Source organism: Microtus ochrogaster, chromosome 5 (assembly GCF_000317375.1).
Source record: "Microtus ochrogaster isolate Prairie Vole_2 chromosome 5, MicOch1.0, whole genome shotgun sequence".
NCBI lineage: Eukaryota > Metazoa > Chordata > Mammalia > Rodentia > Cricetidae > Microtus > Microtus ochrogaster.
The window spans coordinates 95588252-95611097 of NC_022012.1; the positions used below are offsets into that span (position 1 = coordinate 95588252).

The 22846-nt window shown below is 45.5% G+C and overlaps 1 protein-coding gene across 3 annotated transcripts in view; it reads left to right on the plus strand.

Moving 5' to 3' along the window:
• Positions 1–22846, plus strand: part of Lars2 (leucyl-tRNA synthetase 2, mitochondrial) — a 98317-nt gene that overhangs the window by 17644 nt on the left and 57827 nt on the right. For all 3 annotated transcript variants that reach the window (XM_005348160.1, XM_026779348.1, XM_026779347.1), the window contains exons 4-5: positions 8174–8265; positions 9960–10020. In XM_005348160.1, the coding sequence (XP_005348217.1) occupies positions 8174–8265; positions 9960–10020 (153 nt within the window). The remainder of the gene's footprint in view (positions 1–8173; positions 8266–9959; positions 10021–22846) is intronic.

Here is a 22846-nt window from a genome sequence, read left to right on the forward strand (position 1 = left end):
CAGGAGGGTCAGGAAAGCAAAGCCAGCTCGGATTGTGTGAGGCTGTCTCAGAAGACCAACAAACAAAAAAGTGTAATACAATTTTGAGTGTAACCCAATTTTAGTGGCCACAATAAAGCATTCCCAAGACTTGCATGTTTACTCAAGGGCCATTTAAAGCCAGAATTAAATTCTTCTTTTTCTGCAGCCAGAAAAGACTGTGCTGCCAGTTGGTTGGTTGCTCCTTAAACTCCAAGGATGCCTGATGACATACTTAAAGTCTAGCTCCATATGGTGCTTTTGTTGTGTTTTCATATACTATATGCACAGATGGTTGGAAAATAAATTTTCTGCCTCCCACCTCAGCTGGTGTCCCCAGCACCTTCTGGTCCAGGAGCAGGATGATGGAAGCATCAGAGTACTCATTCCCTTTACTGCGCTAGGCAGAAAACCCACAGCCTTGTTCCAGTGTAGGAGGAAGGTGGGGCTCAGTGTCTAACAGCTGTGTAATTGCTGTGCACTCACCCACAAAGGCCAGGTGCCAGGGTCGTTATCAGCAAGTGGTTGTGGATATTTCTTTAGTTTTCAGGTAGTTGATGAATGTCTGTGATGTGGCCAGAGTGCATGGTGTGGCGTTTAGTTCCAGACTTTCAAATCTCTGTGGCATCAGGAGGTAGGCAGTGGATTTCCAGACTTACGCTCTCAGGTGTGGTTGGAAGATGAGAAGGCATGTGGGCCTAGCACCTTGATTGGAAAGTGCCCGACTTGCCTGCCAGTCAGGTTCTTCTGCGTTCCCACAAGAGGCATCCCCTTTGGTTATAGATGCTACCAGTGTTTTTCTTATTCTGAAGTAGTCACTTGAATTTTAAATCCAATCTGTAATAACGGTTGCTTATTACACTGGCTAAATGAAATTAAACACTGCATTTTTCATTTCTTGGAAATAGACTCCTGACTCCACTCCAGAGAAACCAAGACACTGAAAATAGCATTTCTTTATGAAGCAGTAACCATGGTGCCTGCATCCAAAGCTGAATTGGTTTCAAATATAAAGCCTTGTTTTATGAGGGAGGGAGAGAAACTGGCCATTGCTACCAACTGGCTGGCCCTGTTCTGGAGGCATGCTCCTGTCTCTGGTAGAAAGGCAGGGGACCAGATGCCTCAGTCTCCTCCTACCCACCTCTAACCTCCTGTTGCTCAGCTTACCCTTGATTCCTGCGTGAGAAGGACAAATGACCTCTTACTCCCCATCCTCTTAAAACATTTTAAAATTGTACATAAAAATTCCACTTTGCCTCTTTTGTAAAATAAATACAACATAGGTAAGGCTGTAGCCTTGACTCCCTCAGCCTCATGTTCCTTTTGCTGAGTCAGCTTGCCAACCCTGCAGCATCCAGGTTCTCAGATCTGGAGGACTGTACACGAGATGCCAGCCCAGACCCAGCTCCTAGTCCTCACTCTTTCCAGCTCTGGTCTGACTTGCAGAGCTCTGACATGCATACAACTGTATCCTGGGCTGGCAATTTCTGGTCTGCCATGATGGTAGCTAGCCCGACTCCTTTTCGGGACCTCACACGGAATTCTGACCCTCCTTTGAGAACTCACATGGGGGTGGCCCATCTTCCATGGTAGTAGCTAGCTTTGACTCCTCTTTGAGACTTCCAGAGATGTGTTCCTACACAGTTCCATCCCTGCTTGATTGTATAAGGATGTGTTTATGAAGCTGTGGGATCGCCTACTTGACTGGTCTTTTGTTGTGAATTTTTTAGCTTTGTGACCCAGTGATTTTAATTAGGGTTACTTACCAGTAGCTATTACCACTGAAGAAGACCAGTATCTATCTCTGTCTCTGCCATCTACCTCTAGCAAACACTGACTGCTGTAGGGAGGGAGGGGGCATTATGAGTCTCCCCTCTTACTGTGGCTGTATTTGAGGCATAGGACTTCGAGGTGGAGAAACCAGGGAATCTCCTCCCTGGCTCTTGCCTCCGTCACTGCCCATTCTACTCTCACACCAGCCTTAGGCCCCCCCACTGCTACCTCTGTCTCAGGGTTTAGGTGGCCGTGGTGTTTCTGTCACGTCTGAGCTAGTGATGCTGTCCTGCCTTTTTGAATTTTGGGGTGGCCGCACTGTCTTTGTGGCTTCTTATCCAACTTACATACTGAGAGTATTTGTTTTAAGAACTAGATAATGGGGCTGGAGAGATGGCTCAGAGGTTAAGAGCTATTGCCTGCTCTTCCAAAGGTCCTCAGTTTAATTCCCAGCAACCACATGGTGGCTCACAACCATCTGTACTGAGGTCTGGTGCCCTCTTCTGGCCTGCAGGCATACACACAGACAGAGTATTGTATACATAAATAAATATAAAGAAATTGTATATAAAAAAAACTAGATAATGTAGTTTTTCAAATTTTAAAATGTACTGAATTCTGCTTCTCCTCCTCTTCCTCCCAACTCCTTTCTTCTTTCCTCTTCTTCTTTTTTTCCTTCCAAGACAGGGTTTCTCTGTATAGCCCTTGCTGTCCTGGAACTCACTCTGTTGACTATTGGGTGGCCTCAAACTCAGAGATCTGCCTGCCTCTGCCTCCTGAGTGCTGGGATTAAAGGTGTGCGCCACCACCGCCTGACTAAAGTGTACTGATTTCTAATTTAAGTAACTGGGACTTCTTGATTCGGCCTCCGAATATTTTTACATTCATTATCTTAAAATTACCATTTTTATCTTCTGCCACCTTCCTTGATGTCACATTCCCACTGTCTTGAAATTGACATGATGGATATTTAAAAGTATATCTTAAGTAGGTTTAATAAAAATAGATAAAATATCTGGAAAAATGAATCTATAGGAAGCATTCACACCTAAGAAGAGGTTACTTAGGAAATCAAGAATGTTCATGGTCTGCTAGAGATTGCTTTATTTCAAGAAGAGGCCTTGTTATGTTGCCCAAGTTGTCCTTGAGCTCTCAGTACTTCTTTAGCTTTCCGAGTAGCTGGGGTTATAGCTGTGAACCACCATGCCTAGCTAGCCTTGCACTCATGATCCTCCTGCCTGAGCTTCCTGAATGCTGGAATACAAGTGCATGCCATCTACTAGGACACAGGCCGCTGCCAGAGTGACAGACACTCAGGTGTATTGTAATGAGTGAGACATCCTACAGCAAGGGGGTGGGCTTTGCGTGTGACCCCCAGACCTTATGAACAGGGAACCTTCCTGCTTTAAAGAATTCAGCTTGCAGTGACCTTTAGTCCTGTGGTCCTAACCCTGAGTTATGGGGAAGACTTCCCAGAGTGGGTTAGACATTTGAGTTTGTTAATTTTTGTGAAGAATTTGAAATATTAAGGAAGTTTAAGATTTTCTAACTTTATATTCATAGACAGCTTGGATAACATGTGATCTAAGAATATCTTCTCATGTTAATTCTATCTGAAAATGAAAATAGAAAGAGATAAGTTTGTTATATAAATGTAGGGTCTATATGTGTCATGTGTGTGAGAGAGATGTGTCTCTTTCTGTATTGACTTTATCTAAAAATCCAGATATCACCTAACAGAACGTTAATGGGCAGAAACATTGGACCAGTGCCACTGGTGGTTCTGACAAAGACTCCAAGTGATGATTAAGTTCCCTTTTCTGCAGAACAGTTACACAACAGCTACCCTGTTCTCCCCAGGAAGCAACCTAGGAGAATTCAGCGCAGCACAAACAGAACTCAAGTGCAGGCCTGGAAGTATGGAAGAACTCCTGAATAACCCAAAACCAGGTTTTTAGTTCCTGAAAAAGAAAAGAAAAGGGGGGGGGAGCAAACACAGGAAGACCGTCTTCTGTGGATAAAACAGTATTCCTGAGCAGCCTGTGTGCCAAGGATGCTTGTTTAATGGGGCTTCCTGGCTCCTGGTGACTGAAACCTGACTTAGATCAACTGCAGCAAAAAGGGAGGCTTTGTTTTAACATTTCCTGGAAATCTTGCAGGAGCCTAGGCACTCTGGGTCCTGGACCTGCATCATCTCTCATCCTGCTTTCTCAGATGTCACCCCGAGGTTGTTCTACCACTGGGACTCCTTGTGACTAACTAATGGCCAGTAGATAATCAAGATGAAAGCCAACAAAGCCTGGGCACTTAGTTAACAGTTAGCATGACACCTGCAAATGGGAAGGAAGTGGCCCTAGCCAAATAACGGACAGCTTGCATATCATCATGACTGTGGTGGTATATTATTTATGTTTTAATAACTAAAACTTGCCTGGAGGTTAGTGCAAAGCAGCCACACTAGTTAGCCATAGAGTCTGGGCAGTGGTGGTGCATGCCTTTAACCCCAGGCAGATCTCTGTGAGTTCGAGGCCAACCTGGTCTACAAGAGCTAGTTCCAGGACTGGCTCCAAAGCTATAGAGAAACGCTGTCTTGAAAAACAAAAAACCAAAACAAACAAAACCCAAAACTTGGACAAAGGAATTGGTTCTCCTGTCTTGGAAACTCCATCCTTTCTTAAGAGTTTCTTCTCACTTTTTTCTTAAGTTCTTCACTTTTCTATGATAATTCTTAATAAAGCCTGCTTCCGTCTTGTACACTCCCATGAGAATCTGTGTCATTGATCTTCACTGGTGTGAGACAACAAACTCTGCGCCACCGTCCCAGGTTGACTTTTAAACTTGAATCATCCAGCATCTAAAAACAGGTTACACTTTAATTGATTGCCTTGAGTCTCGGAGGAGACTTTGAACTTTTTTCTGTTTTTTTTTTAGTGTTTTTTTTTGAGCCATACATTTTCCCCACTCCCCTTCCTTCCTCCCTTCTCCCCTTCTACCCTCTCCCTGCGCCCCCAACACACATTTACAATTTACTCTCGAGATCTTGGTCCTTTTCTTCTTCCTAAGTGGATCCATGTGTGTCTCTCTTAGGGTCCTCTTTGCTGTCTAAGTTCTCTGGGGTTGTGAGCTGTAGGCTTGTTATCCTTTGCCTTATGTCTAATATCCATTTATTAGTGAGTAATTCTATATTTGTCTTTCTGTGACTGGGTTACCTCGCTCAGTTTGTTTTTTTCTAGTTCCATCCATTTGCCTGCAAATATCAAGATGTCATTTTTTAATCACTGAGTAGTATTCTATTGTGTAAATGTACCACATTTTCCTTATCTATTCTTCGGTTGAGGGGCATCTAGGTTGTTTCCAGGTTCTGGCTATTAAGGATAATGCTGCTTGAACATAGTTGAGCACATGTCCTTGTGATATGATTGAGCATCCTTTGGGTATATGCCCAAAAGTGTTATTGCTGGGTCTTAAGGGAGATTGATTCCCAATTTTCTGAGAAACTGCCATACTAATTTCCAAAGTGGCTGTACAAGTTTGCACTTTCACTAGCAATGGAGAAGTGTTCCCCTTACTCCATATCCTTGTCTGCTGTCATCAGTGTTTTTGATTGTGGCGGTTTTAACGTGTGGGATGGTATCTCTAGCATCTTAAGTTCTAGGCTGTGAGTTTCCCATCTCACTAAGAAACGCTGCATCAGCACTTTTGAATTTTGTACAGATGCCTATGATATACTGTTAAATGAAAAGGTCAGGTCATGAAATATTATCTATAACAGGTTCTCTTCCCATAGAAACTACATGTTCCTGTATGTGTTTGGATGAGTATTTTGCCTGTACCATGTGCATGCAGTACCCACAGAGGCCAGAAGAGGGCATCGGATGCCCAGGTGTTGTAGCTGTTGTGAACTGCTTTCTTTGTAGATGTTGGGAATCAAATCTGGGTCCTTTGGAAGAGCAGTGCTCTTAACCACTGAACCATCTTTCCAGTTCCAACTGTATTATGTTTTTAATTTGAAAAACATCAGTGAAGAAACAAAGAAAAAGAATCTGTTTCCAGTTGACTCCAGAAGAGCTATGGATATGGAACTGTGCACAAGGGTAGACAAATAGGCACTGGAGAAGCCAGAAAAGTTAGACTCACAGGCATCCTTCCAAGGAAGGAGATCCTTTGCCAGCCTCTGCCCAGAGTTTATGCTCTACTCATCCCAGACCCTTTACCTAAGTCTTGCTTCTAGGCCATGAAACCCATCCTTATGAGAGATGTCACTTCTGCTTTACAAGAGCCTGAGTGACTTCTGTGTTATCCTGACCCCCACAGGCATTATATTTACCTCCGTCATTCTCCTTAGATCCTAAATCTTGGATTCTGTGTCTGAGTCAACAGTACCTATCTCTTTTGTGAAAGAAGCTTAAACATGTTCTAATCTCTGTTATATTCAGGGGACTGAGTTAATTGTTATCAAAAAACATTTTTTTTTCTTCTTCAACATTGAGCTGTGCTTAAATATGGCTAAATAAACAACTGACGTCATACTCTCAAGGTTTAGTCGAGCACCATTACCTGGATTATTTCTCTGCTGGCTACAAAGCCTGCAGGGACCCTGTTGTGGAATATTTGTTTAACCAGGCAAAGATGTGTTGTGTGTTACATTTGTTTGTTACATTTTTTAACTATGTAAAGACGTGTTGCATTTGAGTTAATTAAATAAAATTAACGTGGGTTCAAAGAGGTGGGGTCAGCAACTGGTTGACAGAAAGTAACAGGGAGGAGCTTAGCGTGGGTTTTTTAGTTGGGGCAGCAGGGAAGGGATTACCTTCTGGGACACCAGTAAAGAAAGTTAGCCAGTTGCTACTGTAACTCTCTTAAGCCCCCAGGTTGTCACCCTAGCCTTTGAATCTCGAGTTTTATTAAAACATTGGAGATTTAGTTAGAACTACTTTTAGCGGCAGCAACAAAGCCATTGTCTAGGGGAACAGAATTCTCTAAGGCTAAAGCACAGCCAGTGTAAAGAAGGTAAAACAACAGGATCCTCCCTCCAAGAAAATGGCCTAATGCCCAGTTCCTTCTTAGTCTTAATTAAACTTAAATGTGACCGATGGCTGCCACATTGGAGATCACGGTTCCATAACTGGAAATTATGGCGTGAGATGGACACTTTGAAAGCCTACACGTTTTATTTTTCCAAATCAAGGTCTCTCTGGATTTTGGTGGTATTGTTAGATGTGGTCTCACCATGTAGACCAGGCTGGTCTGTAACTCATGGAGATCTGCCTGCCTCTGCTTCCAGAGTGCTGGGGTTAAAGGTGTGTGAGCAACAAGGCAGGACCTAGGTTTCTAGCCAGCTTGTTCCTAGGGCTGCCTGTCTCCACCTTCAGAAGCTGCAGTTAGAGGTGGGCTGCTGTGTCCTCTGGTTCCCTTGCTTCTGTGGCAAGCTCTGTAATCACCGTGCCATCTCATCCCCCAGCCCTGCTGTGGTTTGTAATGAGCCATCATTCACTCTGGAGTACCTCTTCCTGAGCCTTCAGTGTAGGCAGTGTTCTAGCTTCCTCTAGGCCAAGTTTTCTTCATATGGGAATTGTGTAAGGCTTTATATGAAGCTGTCTGGATATCACTCTTAACCCTTTACTCCCAGCTCACTGTCCAGTTATGAAGATGGTCTCGGGTATTATGGGATGATTGGTAGAGGTTCTACACCTGTACTTGGAACATATTTGATGTGGGAGTGTCATATATCAATCTGTTGATTTCATGGTTAAGCTATAAAGAAACTGCTTGGCCCTGATAGGTTAAAATATAGGTGGGAGGAGTAAACAGAACAGAATGCTGGGAGGAAGAGGAAGTGAGCTCAGAGACGCCATGCTTCCCGCTCCCGGGCAGATACGCAATGAAGCTAGAATCTTCCCGGTAAGACTGATGCTACACAGATTATTAGAGATGGATTGATCGGGATATGTGAGAATTAGCCTAAAAAAGGCTAGATAGAAATGGGCCAAGCAGTGTTTAAATGAATACAGTTTGTGTGTTGTTATTTCTGGCATAAGCTAGCAGGCGGCAGGGGTGCTGGGGACTCAGCCCCGCCACTCATATTACAACACATATTCTTTATTCTTCAATAGACATGTTCTTTGAAGAGACTAGCTTTATCATTTCTGAAAGTTTCTGAATCCCTGTTAACAGGGCTCTGTTAAAAATGAAAAACAGTGGTAGGTGAAGGAAAGCGGTATCATGACAAATTTCCCTCCTGAAACTCAGATACCATGTGAAGTCAGGCGGACAAGAGGAAGGTGGCAGAGGAGAAGCTGTTCCTCCCTGGTGAGGCATGACTCCTTTTTATAAACCTGATTTCATGTTTTCTCGTCATTTTCTCTTTGTTCTGCTACACCAGGTTATCAACCCCATAGGGTGGGATGCATTTGGATTGCCTGCCGAAAATGCTGCCATCGAGAGGAATTTGCACCCAGAAAGCTGGACTCAGAGGTAAAGGTTTAAGGCATGCTCAAACACTTGTATATAGAAACCTTTTAAAACATTATTTTAAGCCTATACCTAAAAGAGATCAGAGAACAAACACAAAAGCCACCACAACATTGGCAAATCTCCAAGAGATAAGTAAACAGGATGGTGCTCACTGGTGTTTGTCTAGTTAGTTAGTTAGTTGTTAGTTATGGGGGAGGTGCATGTATCACAGCACACATATGGAGGTCATGGGACAACCCACGGAAGTAAGTTCTCTTCCGTCGCCTGGGTGTGGGCATCATCAACCTCAGGCTGTTAGGTGTGGAGCCATTGTGCAGCTCCTGATATTTGCCTTTTAATGCTCTGCATTCCTAAGAAATACCAAAGCAGGTTGGTGTTTGTTTATTCAGAGGTTGTTTGGATGTTTGTTATTTACAAAACTATTCTTTCTTGGAGCTTTTACCTTTATAAAGAAACCGAAGTGGAGAGAATTGCATTTGTTCACTTTCAACAGGTTTCCTGTCTTCCAGACCCGAGTTTGAACTATATCCAAACACTACTTTCCGATTTTCTCTGAAAATTTAGTTTTTGTTTTCATAATTTATGAGCCAGGAACAACTTAGTGTAACTACCCGAGGCTGGGTGTGACTTTCTCTTCTGCCCCATGGCTTAGGCTTTCCAGCCTCTCCCTGCTGGTGAAGTACTGAACACCTTACAGCAGAATCTCCCCCTTCACATGCAGAGGGGCAGTTCCAGGGGCCTGACTTTGGAACCTCTGCTGCCTCTTCTCCTTTTCCTCCCCTCCCCTCCCCTCCTCACCCCCACTTTGGAACCTCTGCTGCCTCTTCTCCCTTTTCCTCCCCTCCCCTCCTCACCCCCACTCCCCTCTTTGTGTTAGATGAATACACGTGAACCCCATACATGTGCCCAGCAGGACATGTCCATCGGGAATCCAGAGCAGGACGTCAAGTGTCTTCTTGCATCACTTACTGTCCTGAAACAGCATCTCTCAGTGAGCAGGAAGCTTATTGTTTTGCCTAGTCTGGCTTGTCAGTAAGCTCTAAAATTTGCTTGGCTGTATCTGCCCCAGTGCAGGGGTTTCAGCATGCAAGCCATACTTGGTCTTTTACATGGATTGTGAGGATTTGAATTCAAGTCCTTGTGCTTATGAACCCAGCACTTTTACCACCCCTCAACAACTCCGTCCCCCCAACACACACACACACACACACACACACACACACACACTATCCCTGCCCCCAACACACACACACGTGCACATGCACATGACCGTGCACACACACACGCACACCCCCACACACATGCCCCTTCATTGTGCTCTCTGTTCATCAGACAGTTAATTCTAGATGAGTGGAAGTGATAACAAAGGGGAAAATGACAGCTCTAATAAAGCAGATAAAACGCTGCATAAGTTAATTCCCAGCAACAAGAACTAAATTGATTAGTGCACTTTTCTGCTACCCAATTTTGGGGCAGTTTTAGGTTCTGGTTGACAGAAGACTGTGTCTTTTCTTTTGAATTTTCCCAATTTGTCTGTTAAGAAGTGTGTGTGTGTGTTTCTGCCAGGGCAAAGCAACAGTTGAGGCTTCCTTGACTGAGCTAGACTTTTTAAATTTTCCAGATCACCCTTGAAATGTAATCCGTCTGTGTCCCTGACCACTCTCAGAGTAAACCTGCTTCCCTTTGTTCCACAGCAATATTAAATACATGAAGAAACAGCTTGACCGTCTCGGCCTGTGCTTCAGCTGGGACAGGGTGAGTCTGTGTTTCTTCCTGGGGGCTCTGCCCAGGGAGAGACCTGCTTGCATGGGACTCCACCTCCTGTTTGTGCTGGGAGGAGGGGATCCGACAGGTCACAGGAGAGACGGCTTAGCACTCCACAAATGCAGCAGAACCCTAGTGGGTGTTTTGTCTGTGAAAAAGTAATTTTCTGTGGGATTAAGCTAAGAGAGTTAACTTATTTGACTTCGTAATGGGCTGTGCTGTGTGTGTGTGGCAAAGGCTTTGCACAAGGATTTCTGGCTCCTAGAAACAGTTTAAAAGGATTATTGAATCCACATTAAAGTGATTAAATATTAACCTGCAGGTCCTTTGGGTGATTAACTGACCATTTATTTATATTTCGTTCTGTATTTAGAATCGGTTCACACACAGCCCACAGTGATTCTGCCACATAGTCTCTGGTCTGTATCCCTGTCAAACAGTTACACACCAAAGCCAGGGGGAAGTCCCAGAGTCATCCTCAGTTCACAGAGGACTACCTGGGGGTCACCTTTAGAGGCCCAGGCACTGGAGGGTAAGCTGCTGGGTAAAGCTGCTGTTTGTCCTTCAGTGAAAGGCCCCATCCACGCCATGATCCCTCTTAGCACACTCCTCTACAGACTGAGTGGGGTTTACTGAAGCCTCGGGGATAAATGCAAATTCAAGTCCTTCCCTCCCTAGCCACCTCTTGAGTGACTGAGATGAAATGAGTACAGCAGGGGAAGACAGAGGCCTCCGCTTGTTTTGGTTTGGGTTTTCCTTTCCTGCTCCTGATGATGTATGTTGCCTTGAGCACCAAGTAGGGATTTGTTGTTAGAAAGTGAAATGTTGGCCATCACAGAGAGCCTCTCAGGGGTGACATTTGGTGTATCACTGAAGGCAAAGATGGGCTGTTGGCCTTTGTCATGGTAATAACACCCATCACAAATGGCTAGAAGGTTGTAGGGTTGCTGGGTATGATGACAAACTTGTAGTCCCAGAGAAGCAAAAGGTTGTTAGTATTGATTTTCATAACATTCTCTCTCACTCTCATTAACTCCCTCTCCCCCTCCTCCTCCCTCTTGGGGCGTGTGTGTGAGTGTGTGTGTGTGGGGGGGGTATGTGTGTGAGTATGCGCGCGCGCGCGCGTGTGTGTGTGTGTGTGTGTGTGTAACCCAGGACTTTGTAATGCTAGGCAAGCATACCACCACTGAGCTGCACTGCTCGCACTTATTTTCTAATTAGAATTAAAGAAGAATGAGCATGAGTGTCTAGCTTGTATATACGGCTGTGCACTTGCCTGTTGACTGTGGGGGCCAGAAGAGCGTGTCAGGTCCCATGAAACGGGAGTTACAAATGGTTGTGAGCTGCTGTGTGGCTGCAGGAAATCAAACACGGGTCTTCTGGAATAGCAGAAAACACTCTTGACTGCTAATCACACTTTTTTCATTTTACATTCCATTCAAAGTTCTTCTCCCCACCCCTCCTCCTGCTCTCCCCCGCCCCATCTTCCCCTCGACTCTCTCCTTCTCCACTCCTTCCAACTGGTAAGGGCTCCCTTGAGAAGTCATCAAAGTCTGGCACATTAAGTTGGGTCAGGACCAAGCCCCTCCCTATCTGCATTAAGGCTGAGCATGGCATCCCCACCATAGGGAATGGGCTCCAATAATCCAGCTCATGCACCAGGGGTAGATCCTGGTCCCACTGCTAGGAGCCTCACAGATAGATCAAGCTTCACCACTGTCTTCCACATATGGAGGCTCCACAGTTGTCGGTCTAGAGTTCCTGGGTTTCCACACGTTTGGTTCAGCTGTCTCTGTAGATTTCTCCATCATGATCTTGACCTCTCTTGATCATATATTCCCCTTCCCTCTTTTTGATTGGATTCCTAGAGCTCAGCCTGGTGCTTGGCTTTGGATCTCTGCATCTCTTCCATCAGTTACTGGATGAAGGCTCTATGATGACAGCTAGGGTATTTAAGCAATCTGAATGCAGGAGAAGGCCAGGTCAGGCTCCCTCTCTATTGTTGCTAGGAATCCTTGTGGATTCCTGGGAGTTTCCCTAGCACCAGGTTTCTCTCTCAAGATCTCTCTTTTATCGCTCTCCCACTCTGTCCCTCTTCCCCCATGTTCTCCTCTCCTATCACCTTCCCTTTACTGCCTCCCCTTCCCCCGAGTTTACCCAGGAGATCTCATCTATTTATCCTTCCCTGGGCAACCTCTTAGGGTCTTCCTTGTTTCCTAGCTTCTCTGGAGCTGTGGATTGCAGTCTGGTTAGCCTTTGCTTCACATCTAACATCCATATATGAGTGAGTACATACCGTGTTTGTCTTTCTGAGTCTGGGTTACCTCACTCAGAATTTTTTTTTCTAGTTCCATGCATTTGTCTGCAAATTTCATGATGTCATTGTTTTTAACATTCTGAGTAATGGTACATTTACACAAATTCAACAAAAAACAGCTGTGGGAGGCTATTACAAAGGATCAGGGTGTGGTTCCAAGCATCCACATGGCCCCTCACAACCAGGGGATCTGATCCTCTCTGAGGGCCTTCCACTTCTGTGGTGTGCTTACATACATGCATAATATAAGGTCACAGGCAGGAAGCTGACACCGATGTGACGCTGTTAGCTGGAGCTCGGCTCTTGGCTCAGATCCCCTTCCACACCTGCAGTGTTGTGCGGATTTGTGTAACCTCCAGCTGCTCCATCGTGTTTGATGGGAAAGTCCATGGCCAACCAGACCATCTCTGCATCTCCACACAGGTGCCCTTTAGATGCCCATTTGGGTGCCTACTGGACTTGTAGGGGTGGCAGTGGTGAGGTATTGTGGCTCTGTTTCAGAAGTTTCTGTTTGGTAGGAGGTAGAACCTCATGCTCAAGCAGAGATGTTCCCTCGTGGTCTCTTTCTCTGCCCTGGCGACTAAACACTATCATCAGCATCCACTCCAGTGTAGATCCTTTGATTTTAGTTTTGCCTCTCGCTCTGCGGGGCTTTCCCTGTGGCCCTTGTCCAGGGTCTTTCTCAGAAGCACCGACTTTCTATAAGCTCAGTGCCCATCCATTCCTGACCTGCCTTGGTCACTGTTCCTTCAATCTTGTTTTCCTCTACTTTCTGGAAAAACTTGCCATCTTTATGCAGAATTAATGTTGTTTTTAGTACTAGTACTAGTTTTGTTTTTGTATTTTTAGACTTATTATTTTTTCTTACCTCGTCCAGCCCCATCTTTATTCTCAAGAACAGAAATGCCTTTTAGCTAGGTGCCTTTTCTTTTCATTATTTTGCTGTTAAGTTCATCATAGACCCATGTATGTTCAGAAGGTTTTTTGGAATGCAAACAGATATTGAATGAAGATTTATTTTTGCTTCCTACAATGTCTTTCACAGTTTAGAATGTTGCATTCTCCTTGTTTGTTTCAGAGTCTTTCCTGGACTGAGTTTTCCATTCCTTTCTTCCTTTTTGACTGAATGACTGGAGAGACCCATTAGCCTGAGTGGAGGAGAAGGGACAAAATGGGACAGTTTATTTAACTGACGAGATAAAGTTGCTCCTTTCACGAGCCATAGTCCAAAAGTCTTGTAAAAACCAGCAGATGGCTAAGTGACAAGTAGCCAGATATTTGAAAAATAAGATGGCTCAGCAGTGCTAGCTCGTGCCCCGGCAGAAGAGATAGAGCCCTGTAGCTCGGCCATAGGCTCGTTCTTCCTGACTCTCCCTGGGCGAGAGCTCTTGAGCTGTGTTCTCACCGTTCTTACGGGAAAAGATGAATTCTCTGGACTGTGAAACATGCCTTCCTAAAATTAGTGCATTTCGGGTGAGCCGGGGTTACCGTGAAGGGTTGTCTCAGGACAGCCCCTCCTGTGCCTGCCTCTTTCAGGTGTTATTTCCAGAGCAGTGTGGGAAATGTTGGGAAGAAACTGAAAGCTGAATACAACCAGCTCAGCATCTACTAACGGAAGAGGAAAGAGAAGCGAGGAAGGAAGAGGAGAGAAAGGAGATGGGGAAGAGGCTTTTATTTGTGGAGCACTTGCTTTCTGGAACAATTGGCCGGCTTCCTAAAAGGTGTAGACTGTGTTAATCTGCTTCCCATTAGGGCAGCAAATATCTGAGGTAATCGACCCACAACGAGAAAAAAATCATCCTAGCTCACGGCCTGGGACGATCTGTGATTGACTGAGTCCCCGAAGAGGAATTAATACATCACAGCCTGGGATGATCACCGCCTGGGACCATCCGTGATTGACTGAGTCCCCCGAGAGGAGTTAACACATCATGGCAAGCAGCTCGCCAGAGAGCAGACAGAGCTGTTCACTTCATAGGCAGGAGTGGGAGGGAGGTAACCCAGAACCAGAAAGACAAACATGGGATGTACTCAACTCAAAAGTGGATATTAGATGTGAAGCAAAGGATAACCAGGCTACAATCCACAGCCTCAGACAAGCTAGGTAACTAGGAGGATCCAAAGAGGGACACATGGATTTCCCTGGGAGGGGAAATAGATGAGGTCTCCTGCATAAACTGAGGGCAGTGGTGGGTGGGTGAGGGGTAGGGAGCTGGAGTGGAGGAGATGGGAACACGAGGGATTGTGGTTGTCAAGTTGCGGCAGGATGGAGGGGGAGAGTAATGAAAGAGATAACTTATTAGAGGGAGCCATTTTGGGGTTAAGGAGAAGCCTGGTACCAGGGAAACTCCCAGGAATCCACAAGGATGACCCCAGTTAAGACTCCTAGCAATAGTGGAGAGGGTGCCTGAACTGGCCTTCTCCTGTTACCAGATAGGTTTCTACCCTAAATTGTCATTAGAGCGTTCGTCTAGTAACTGATGGAAGAGATGCAGAGATCCACAGCCAAGCCCGGGGCTTGCTTCAGGAGTCCAGATATGACTGCCCCTAGATATGGTGGGGGAGAAAGTTTATTGTACTTTATTGTAGAGCCAGAGGCAGAGACATCTGGGAGAGTCCAGAGTGGACATGGCTGTACTCAGCTGGGCCATGTGAGGAGAAGAGGGAAGGAAGAGGGTGAGAAGTAGCTGACCAAGAGAGGTGGCAAAGGCCAGGAGACTGGGAAAGACTGGGAAAGACTGAAGGGTTGACCAAAAGAGGAAAGGGGGCAGGAGGAGCAAAATGGCTGGATTACAGGGAAGGGCAGCCCAGCCCCTGGGCTGGAGGGGTCTTGGGTAGGGGGCAGTTGTGCCATCTAGGAGGGCCCTGTAACAGGTAGAGACTGAGAGACGCTTGAGAAGGAACTGGTGGCCAGGTCCACTTTGATACGTTAAATAGACCCCTCAGCCGATGTTCAGGAGAAATATACATCTGCAGGGTTTGGATGAGGGCAAGGTGTTGCTTTTTCTGCCTCTCAAGCCCAGAAGGATGAATTAATCCTTGAAGGAAATGATACTGAGCTTGTTTCCAGTTCAGTGGCCTGATTTAGCAAGCCTCAACAGTTGAAACCAACAATATCAGAAAGTTTTAGGATGGTTTCTTTGTGTCTGAAAACCAACAGTGCAGCAGGCTGATGAGTAAGGCCTAAGTTACCCAGCTTGAGAAACAGGATCCTGAATTATAAGTGCAATTTAGGGTGTCTTTGGGGGCAGTGAAAGACTCATGTGACCTGTGGCTAAGAGATACTCAGTGCAGCTGACTGCAGGGCTTTGGAGAGGCTGCATGAGCAGGAGCCAGGGCGGCGGAGCTGCTGTACCGCACTTACTCGGTGTTTGTACTAGGTTAGCCCTTTCTCTGGCTTTGAGTTTTCCAGATTTTCTCACCAGTGCCTTACAGTCTGGCTAAGGCTGGGTGACTACTGAGACAGCACTGATACTCTACATCTTGCATAAGGGTAAGCAGCTATTAACAGTGCCATCTATACCTTACGGCTTCAGGAAGACCCAGTTGGCACTGAGGGCTGTGTGACATCCCCTTGTTAACACAAGTCTCTGTTTCTGTTTCTCTTGCTTTCTCATCATGTTGTAATTTCATCTGAAAAATTCAGGGGCTGAAGAGATGACTCAGCGGGTAAAAGTGCTTGCTGCTTAATCATGAGGTCTAGAGTTCAGATCCCAGCACTCAGATAAAAAGCCATGTGTCCAACACACACCTATAACCCCAGCTTGGAGTGGGGTGGAGACAGCAGGACCATTTTTGCTTGCTGGATTCCAGCCTAGCTTATAAGACGAGTTCCAGATTCAAGGAGAGACCTTGCCTCAAAGGAATAGGCAGGAAGTGATAGAGAATGGTAGTGTTTTCTTCTGGCTTCATATGAATGTACAGGTTGTGTACCTGCACACACACACACACACACACACACACACTCACACACTGACAGAAGGAGGAGGGAGGGAGACAGGGAGAAGGAGGGAGCTTGCGAGCAGCCATCATGCTTTAGCATCAAAGAATAGCAGCTCACGTATTTCACATTTCCAGGGCTATGTTGGGTTTCTTCATTCCTTGGCCTCACCTGTTTTGGCCTTTCCTTCCCCACCCTGGATGGGATTACAATTTAGGAATAGTGTCCTCTTCATCCCTAACACACGGGCCCTGCATCCTTCCAGCCTGAGTTCACTCAGATACCATGGTTACGATTACAGAATGAAAAGTCATCATTGCGCCAAGGTCCTGGCACTTTATTTACACACGTGACTAAACACCAGATACTAGAAATAGCAAGTCCTACAGAGTGGCAGATATATTTTTAATTGAAATTTTTAATTTTAAAGGGATCAAAAACATCTTAAAACAGAAAACACCTTGAGGCAGGCGAGTGCCTGACAGCCAGGCTGGGGAGAAGCTTCCTCTGGGAGAGCGCAGAGCCAGTTGCCTTGACAACATGTGGCAGGCACTCCAAGTATTTGACAAGACAGTCTCCTTTTAGGTCCTGACAAGTGAAGGCCATTCGTCTGACCAGTCTCTGGTCCTGGGTTTCTGGTGCTCCATCAGAAAAATGAGTGTTTCCTTTGGGTGTCCCCTGTGGTTGGAACTCACCTTTGGGAGGGGGGCCAAGGTGGTGCCTTTGTCTTTACTGAAGTGATTTTGCTGAGTATCTTTTGGGACTGACATGTTTTGGTTGTCATGAAGTCTTGACCATGTCTTGGCACCTCTGCATGTTCAACTGGGCCATGCTTACGAGCCTTTTATCTTCCTCTACTTGAACCCTAGCCTAAAATAAATAAGTTAATTAATTAAAATTAAAATAAAAAGTTCACTGGGTTGGGAGCTGGGAAATGTTTCAGTCACTAAAGTGACTGCTGTACACATACAAAGCACCTGTATTTGGATTCCCAGCTCCTACATAAAAGCTGATTGAGGACGGGGGAGTATGGGGCAGGAGGATCCTGGAGCTCGCTGTCCAGCCAGCCTAGCCACACTGATGTGCTCCAGCTTAGTGAGAGACTTTGTCCCAAAAAGTAAAATGGAGAGCGACAAAAGATGCCCATTGTTTACATGTGAGCACAAACATGAACGTGTGCACTTACCCTACACACACATGTAAGCACACACGTGAACGTGTACACTTACCCCCCACACACATGTGAGCACACACGTGAACATGTACACTTAACCCCCATACATGTGAGCACACACGTGAACATGTACACTTACCCCACACACACATGTAAGCACACACGTGAACGTGTACACTTACCCCCCCACATATGTGAGCACACACATGAACGTGTACACTTAACCCCCATACATGTGAGCACACACGTGAATGTGTGCACTTAACCCCCATACATGTGAGCACACACATGAACGTGTGCACTTATTCCCCATACATGTGAGCACACACATGAACGTGTACACTTACCCCACACACACATGTAAGCACACACATGAACATGTGCACTTCCCCCCCCACATGAACGTGTGCATTTACCCCCCCCCACAAACACATGTAAACACACACATGAACGTGTACACTTACCCCCGTACATGTGAGCACACACGTAAACGTGTACACTTACCCCCATACATGTGAGCACACACGTGAACGTGTACACTTACCCCCATACATGTGAGCATACACGTGAATGTGTGCACTTACCCCCATACATGTGAGCACACACGTAAATGTGTGCACTTACCCCCCACACACACACGCATAGTTTCTGTTGTTCTATCAAGGCAATTTTCTGTGACTTTTTCTAAGTTTATGTTTCATTTCTTGGTCTTTGTCTCAGGTGAAATTGCTCATGCTGTGGCATGTTTCTCCAACTCATTGCTTAGCGGAGCTGCAGATAGCTCTGTGGCCACCACTGTCTGAATTGTGTATTATAAAAATGGTGTTTTCTTCCATCTCCTGGCCCTCATCCACATCTAATACATTTCTTCATTCTCTCAGGAAACCTAGAGACTAGCCTCATGAAAGTATCCGTCGACAGGTTCTGCCCTGTTGAACTCACCGTTTGAGGATGTTTCAAATTACATCGGTGTTCCCTTTAGAAAGATGGAGTGCTGGTCTCTGCTCACCTATACTGACAACAGATTGCAGCTCAAACTAATCAATCTTCTCTGTAGCTCTATGGAGAGTGTTCTGTCCTAAATGTCGAGTTAGCAACGCTGTCCATTTGTTAGATTGCCGTGATGAAGTCAGTTGGCAAAGAATAATTACCAAGAAATTTAGCAAATTGTTACTTTTTGTCTGCATATAAGTAGCTCCTATGATCTTGAGTACAATGGGTGGAGGAAATTGTCAAGTTACCAGGTACATGGTAAAACTCAAATACACATGCGCTCACACTTCTGAAGATGAACTGTTTTCAGTAAGAAAGACTGTGTCGTCAAAGCTGCAAGCCTTGATCTCCCTGCTGTTAATATTCTAAATTTTCTTTAAGAAATGTAGACTTAAAACCTTTCACATCACTTAAGAACTTGGCTTGTGGCCCTGGACTTGGAAAGCAAAGCCTTTAAGAAGAAGACACACACTGTGTAAAAGTGCAGTGTCTAGCATTCGCAAGTTTTGGTTTTCTTTAAATGTTCATTTTCAATCTAAAGGTAGTTCTGCGTGGAGAAACATAATTGCATAAAAATGAGTGCTCAGACCGATGTAGGCTCAAGATTAATTACCCTGATATTAACAGCTTTTCCTTCAGTTCTGCAAAGAGGGAATCGGGGGTCTGATGCAGGACAGTGGCGAATGGGAACTGGCAGGTGGGAAGAAGGGGAGCAAAGGAAAGAGGCCAGGAGAAAGTGCAATGGGATCTCAGTAAGAGGGAGTCATGGGACGATGGTCCAGAAAGGAGGAGGGAGAAGGGGGGGGCACATGGCCTGGTGTGGTCCTGAAGATGTCAAGGAGTCACTGGGAAAGATGTAGTTTAAAGGGAGTGCAGCAGGACCTTGAGAGGAGAGGCAGCCCTGGCCTGGAGCTGGTGAAGGCCAACAGCCTTGCTTCTCTTCCCACGGGGACAGACATGGGAGGGGATGCTGAGGGACTTTGCTGAGGAACAGTGAGACTGTAAAGCTTCTCAGAGGTAGAAGAAAGGCCATCGTCCTGCCATTCTCTGCCCTGGACAGTACTCTGTGAGTCTGTAGAGTCGAGTCATGAGTGAATGCATGTGCGGATCCATTTCCTTTCTTCCCTAACCCCCACTGCCCACTGGTGTGTCTTAGGAAAAAGACCCAGCAACTGACCCTGTGTCAGCTCTTCTCATTGGTGAGTTAAAAGAGATCAGGAGTGTGATGCTGAGCCGGCCTGACCCTAGGCCACTGAGCAGGGGACCTCACTGTGAATCCTGAAAGGCCGCTGCTCTGTTTCAGGTCTGGAAACTGCTCATGACGCACAGTCCTCCATTTGTCTTTGGAGTTTTGGAGACTCTGCACACAGGTTTCTTAAATCACTGTGTGGTGTATTGGGGAGGCGTTCCTCAGATGCAGTGCTGTGAATAAGCCAGACTGGGATTCCAGAACAATGGTCCGCTTATTTCTTTAAAAGTCTGTTGTATTTATAAAATTGTCTAGAACTCTGCCTCAGGCCAGAATTACTTTGCTTTGTTTTGCTTTTGCCCAGGCTAGACTGAAACTCACTGTGTAGCTCAGACTGGCCTCAAGTTCAAGGGAATTTTCCTGCCTCGGCCTCCTGAGTATGAGATTATCGGTGTTTATTACCACATTTGGCTTTGGCCTTGTCTGTTTTGTAAATATGATGACCCTTAACTCCTGGAACGAGCGTTTTGTTTAATGAAGGTTCATGAACCTCCTGCACACCTCTGAGGGGTTGACAGTGTTGGAAGGGCAGGCTGGTTCTCTTCAGATCCCTTCATCCGCACAGGGCTTGCAGCGTCTGTGTCAGAGGGAGCTCTCTGGTCTGTGGTGGCCCAGACCATCCAGGCCCCGGGGCTCCACTTCTGCCTCCAGTCTGTGCTCCTCCTCTCATCCTGGTAACCGGCAGACTGCTTGAGAGGCTGGCCGCAAGCTTTCGATCCTCCTGCCTCAGCCTCCTGCTGCTAGCTTTCTATAGAGGAGAAGAAAAAGCCCTAGGCAAAAACAACAGGAAGAGCTGATTCCGACCCAAACCAGAACTGTGCTAAGCTATCAGTCACGCTCTATTGCCTCTTCTGCCTAGACTGCTGAGGGGCCTCTGAGTGCCCTTCCTGACAGCACGCTTGAGTGGAGCACCAGGTGGATCCTGAATGCCGTGATTCCAGCACACAGTGCATTGTCCTTCTGTATCACAGACGTAACCAAACCTTGGTGCCTCCACCTCCTGGACATCATCAATGCCAAATCCCTGGGCCAGAAGTCACTGTCACACTGGCTTAATTGTTAGGTTAAATTATTCAAGGTCATTGGGTGGAAATGGCTGGTTTCCGAGAGGTTGCCTTGAGCCTCTTTGTGTTTCTGAGAGAGCATATCTATCTTCTGTCTTGGTTCTGTGTTTACCTATAAATCTGTGGAATATTTTTTACTCTTACCCCAGGCAGAGTAAACTGTAAGATTACAATGTGGAGGAGTCACTTTCCTGAGATCTCAGATAGACAGCTAGATGGTGCTCTCTGGAGCTCACAGGTGTAAAAGCTTGATATAGATCTGTGTGGAGCGAAGCCAAACTGCAGCTGTTTTCAGAGCTGTGCATTTAAATATTTGTGCTGAAACCAGTGGAACCTTAATGCGGCATGGCTTGTTTGTGTATGAGTGATTCCTGCATGCTTGTATGTGCGCAGTGTGCTTGTCTGAAGAGGTGTCAGATCTCTTGGAAGTGGACTTACAGACAGCTGTAGTTTACCAAAATGTATGCTGGGACCAGTCCTTTGTAAGCAAGCACAGCAAGTGCTCTTAACTGCTGAGCCATCGCTCCAGCTGTGTGAACTTATTTGAAAGCAGGGGAAATGAGGTACAGATGCTGCTCATTCATTCCCAGCCACCCAGACTCCAGATAATCTGATCACACAGAAACTGTATTATTTGCAATACTGTTTGGCCAATAGCTTAAGCGTATTTCTAGCTAGCTCTTACATCTTTTATTTATTTATTTATTTATTTATTTATTTATTTATTTATTTATTTATTATGGATACAATATTCTGTCTGTGTGTATGCCTGCAGGCCAGAAGAGGGCACCAGACCTCATTACAGATGGTTGTGAGCCACCATGTGGTTGCTGGGAATTGAACTCAGGACCTTTGGAAGAGCAAGCAATGCTCTTAACCTCTGAGCCACCTCTCCAGCCCTGGCTCTTACATCTTAAATTAACACATTTCTATTATTTTATATTTTACCACTAGGCCCTGATTTACCAGCAAGGTTTCCATGAGTCTGTTTCCTGCGGCAGCTACATGGCTTCTTTCCAGCGCTGCCTAATCTTTCTGTATATCTCTGTTTGGATTTTCTGCTTGGCTTTACTCTGTTAAGCCATTGGCCTAAAGCAACTTCTTTATTAACCAATGGCGATAAAACATAATAACAGGATATAGAGGAGAATCCACTTAGGGATATTTTAAATTGTTTAAAATCTAGATGCTAAAATAAATCACTTGTCCCTAGCAAACCCCTGTCTCTCTAGTGCCAGGTTCCTGGTGTTTTACCAGCCGTGTTCAGCAGAGTGACCACATCTGGTTTAGGAGAGAAGCTGAGTAAATACACTATTAAATGATATTTAATCTCCTTTGTTACTTTTTATGGACTGTCCACTAGAGAATGGCCTGGTTAAAGTTCCCTTGATCTGCCTGTGGCTTCAGACTTAAAATGAAATAATATAAACCCTTAAATAAAGATTGCACCATTAGCATTTAAAGCTAAAAAGAGTGTATGGTGCCTCACCCTGTAATCTAACACGTGGGAGGGTAAGACAGGAAGAGTGCCGTGAGTGTAAGGCCAGCCTGGGTTCCATACACGACTCCATCTCAACACACAGAAAAGGAGGGCTGGGCGGTGCTGGCACACGCCGTTAATCTCAGCACTCGTGATGCAGAGGCAGGAGGATCTCTGTGAGTTTGAGGCCAGCCTGGTCTACAGAGTGAGTTCCAGGACAGGCAGGGCTACACAGAGAAACCCTGTCTCAAAAAAACAAATTTTAAATAAATAAATAAATAAATAAATAAATAAATAAATAATGAAATCCATGTGTAGCTGAATAATTTGGGAGGACTGTCTTCCTTGTTAACTCTGCAGTGTTAACACATATGGTAGGCACTTAAGTGTACTTTTGTCCGCGTGTTCCCACACACGTGAGCACACTTGTGCACAGACTGGTGACAAAGCATTCTTTCTAGCCATTGTCAGGTAATCCTCAGGGAGCAGAGTCTTTGTCTTCTTTGAGAAGGAAGACTGTTAATATTTTCTGCTCTCTAACTGTAGAACTGTGCTTTGAGTAAGTAGTTCATGGTGAGCACGTGAAATCCTGTGTTCTCT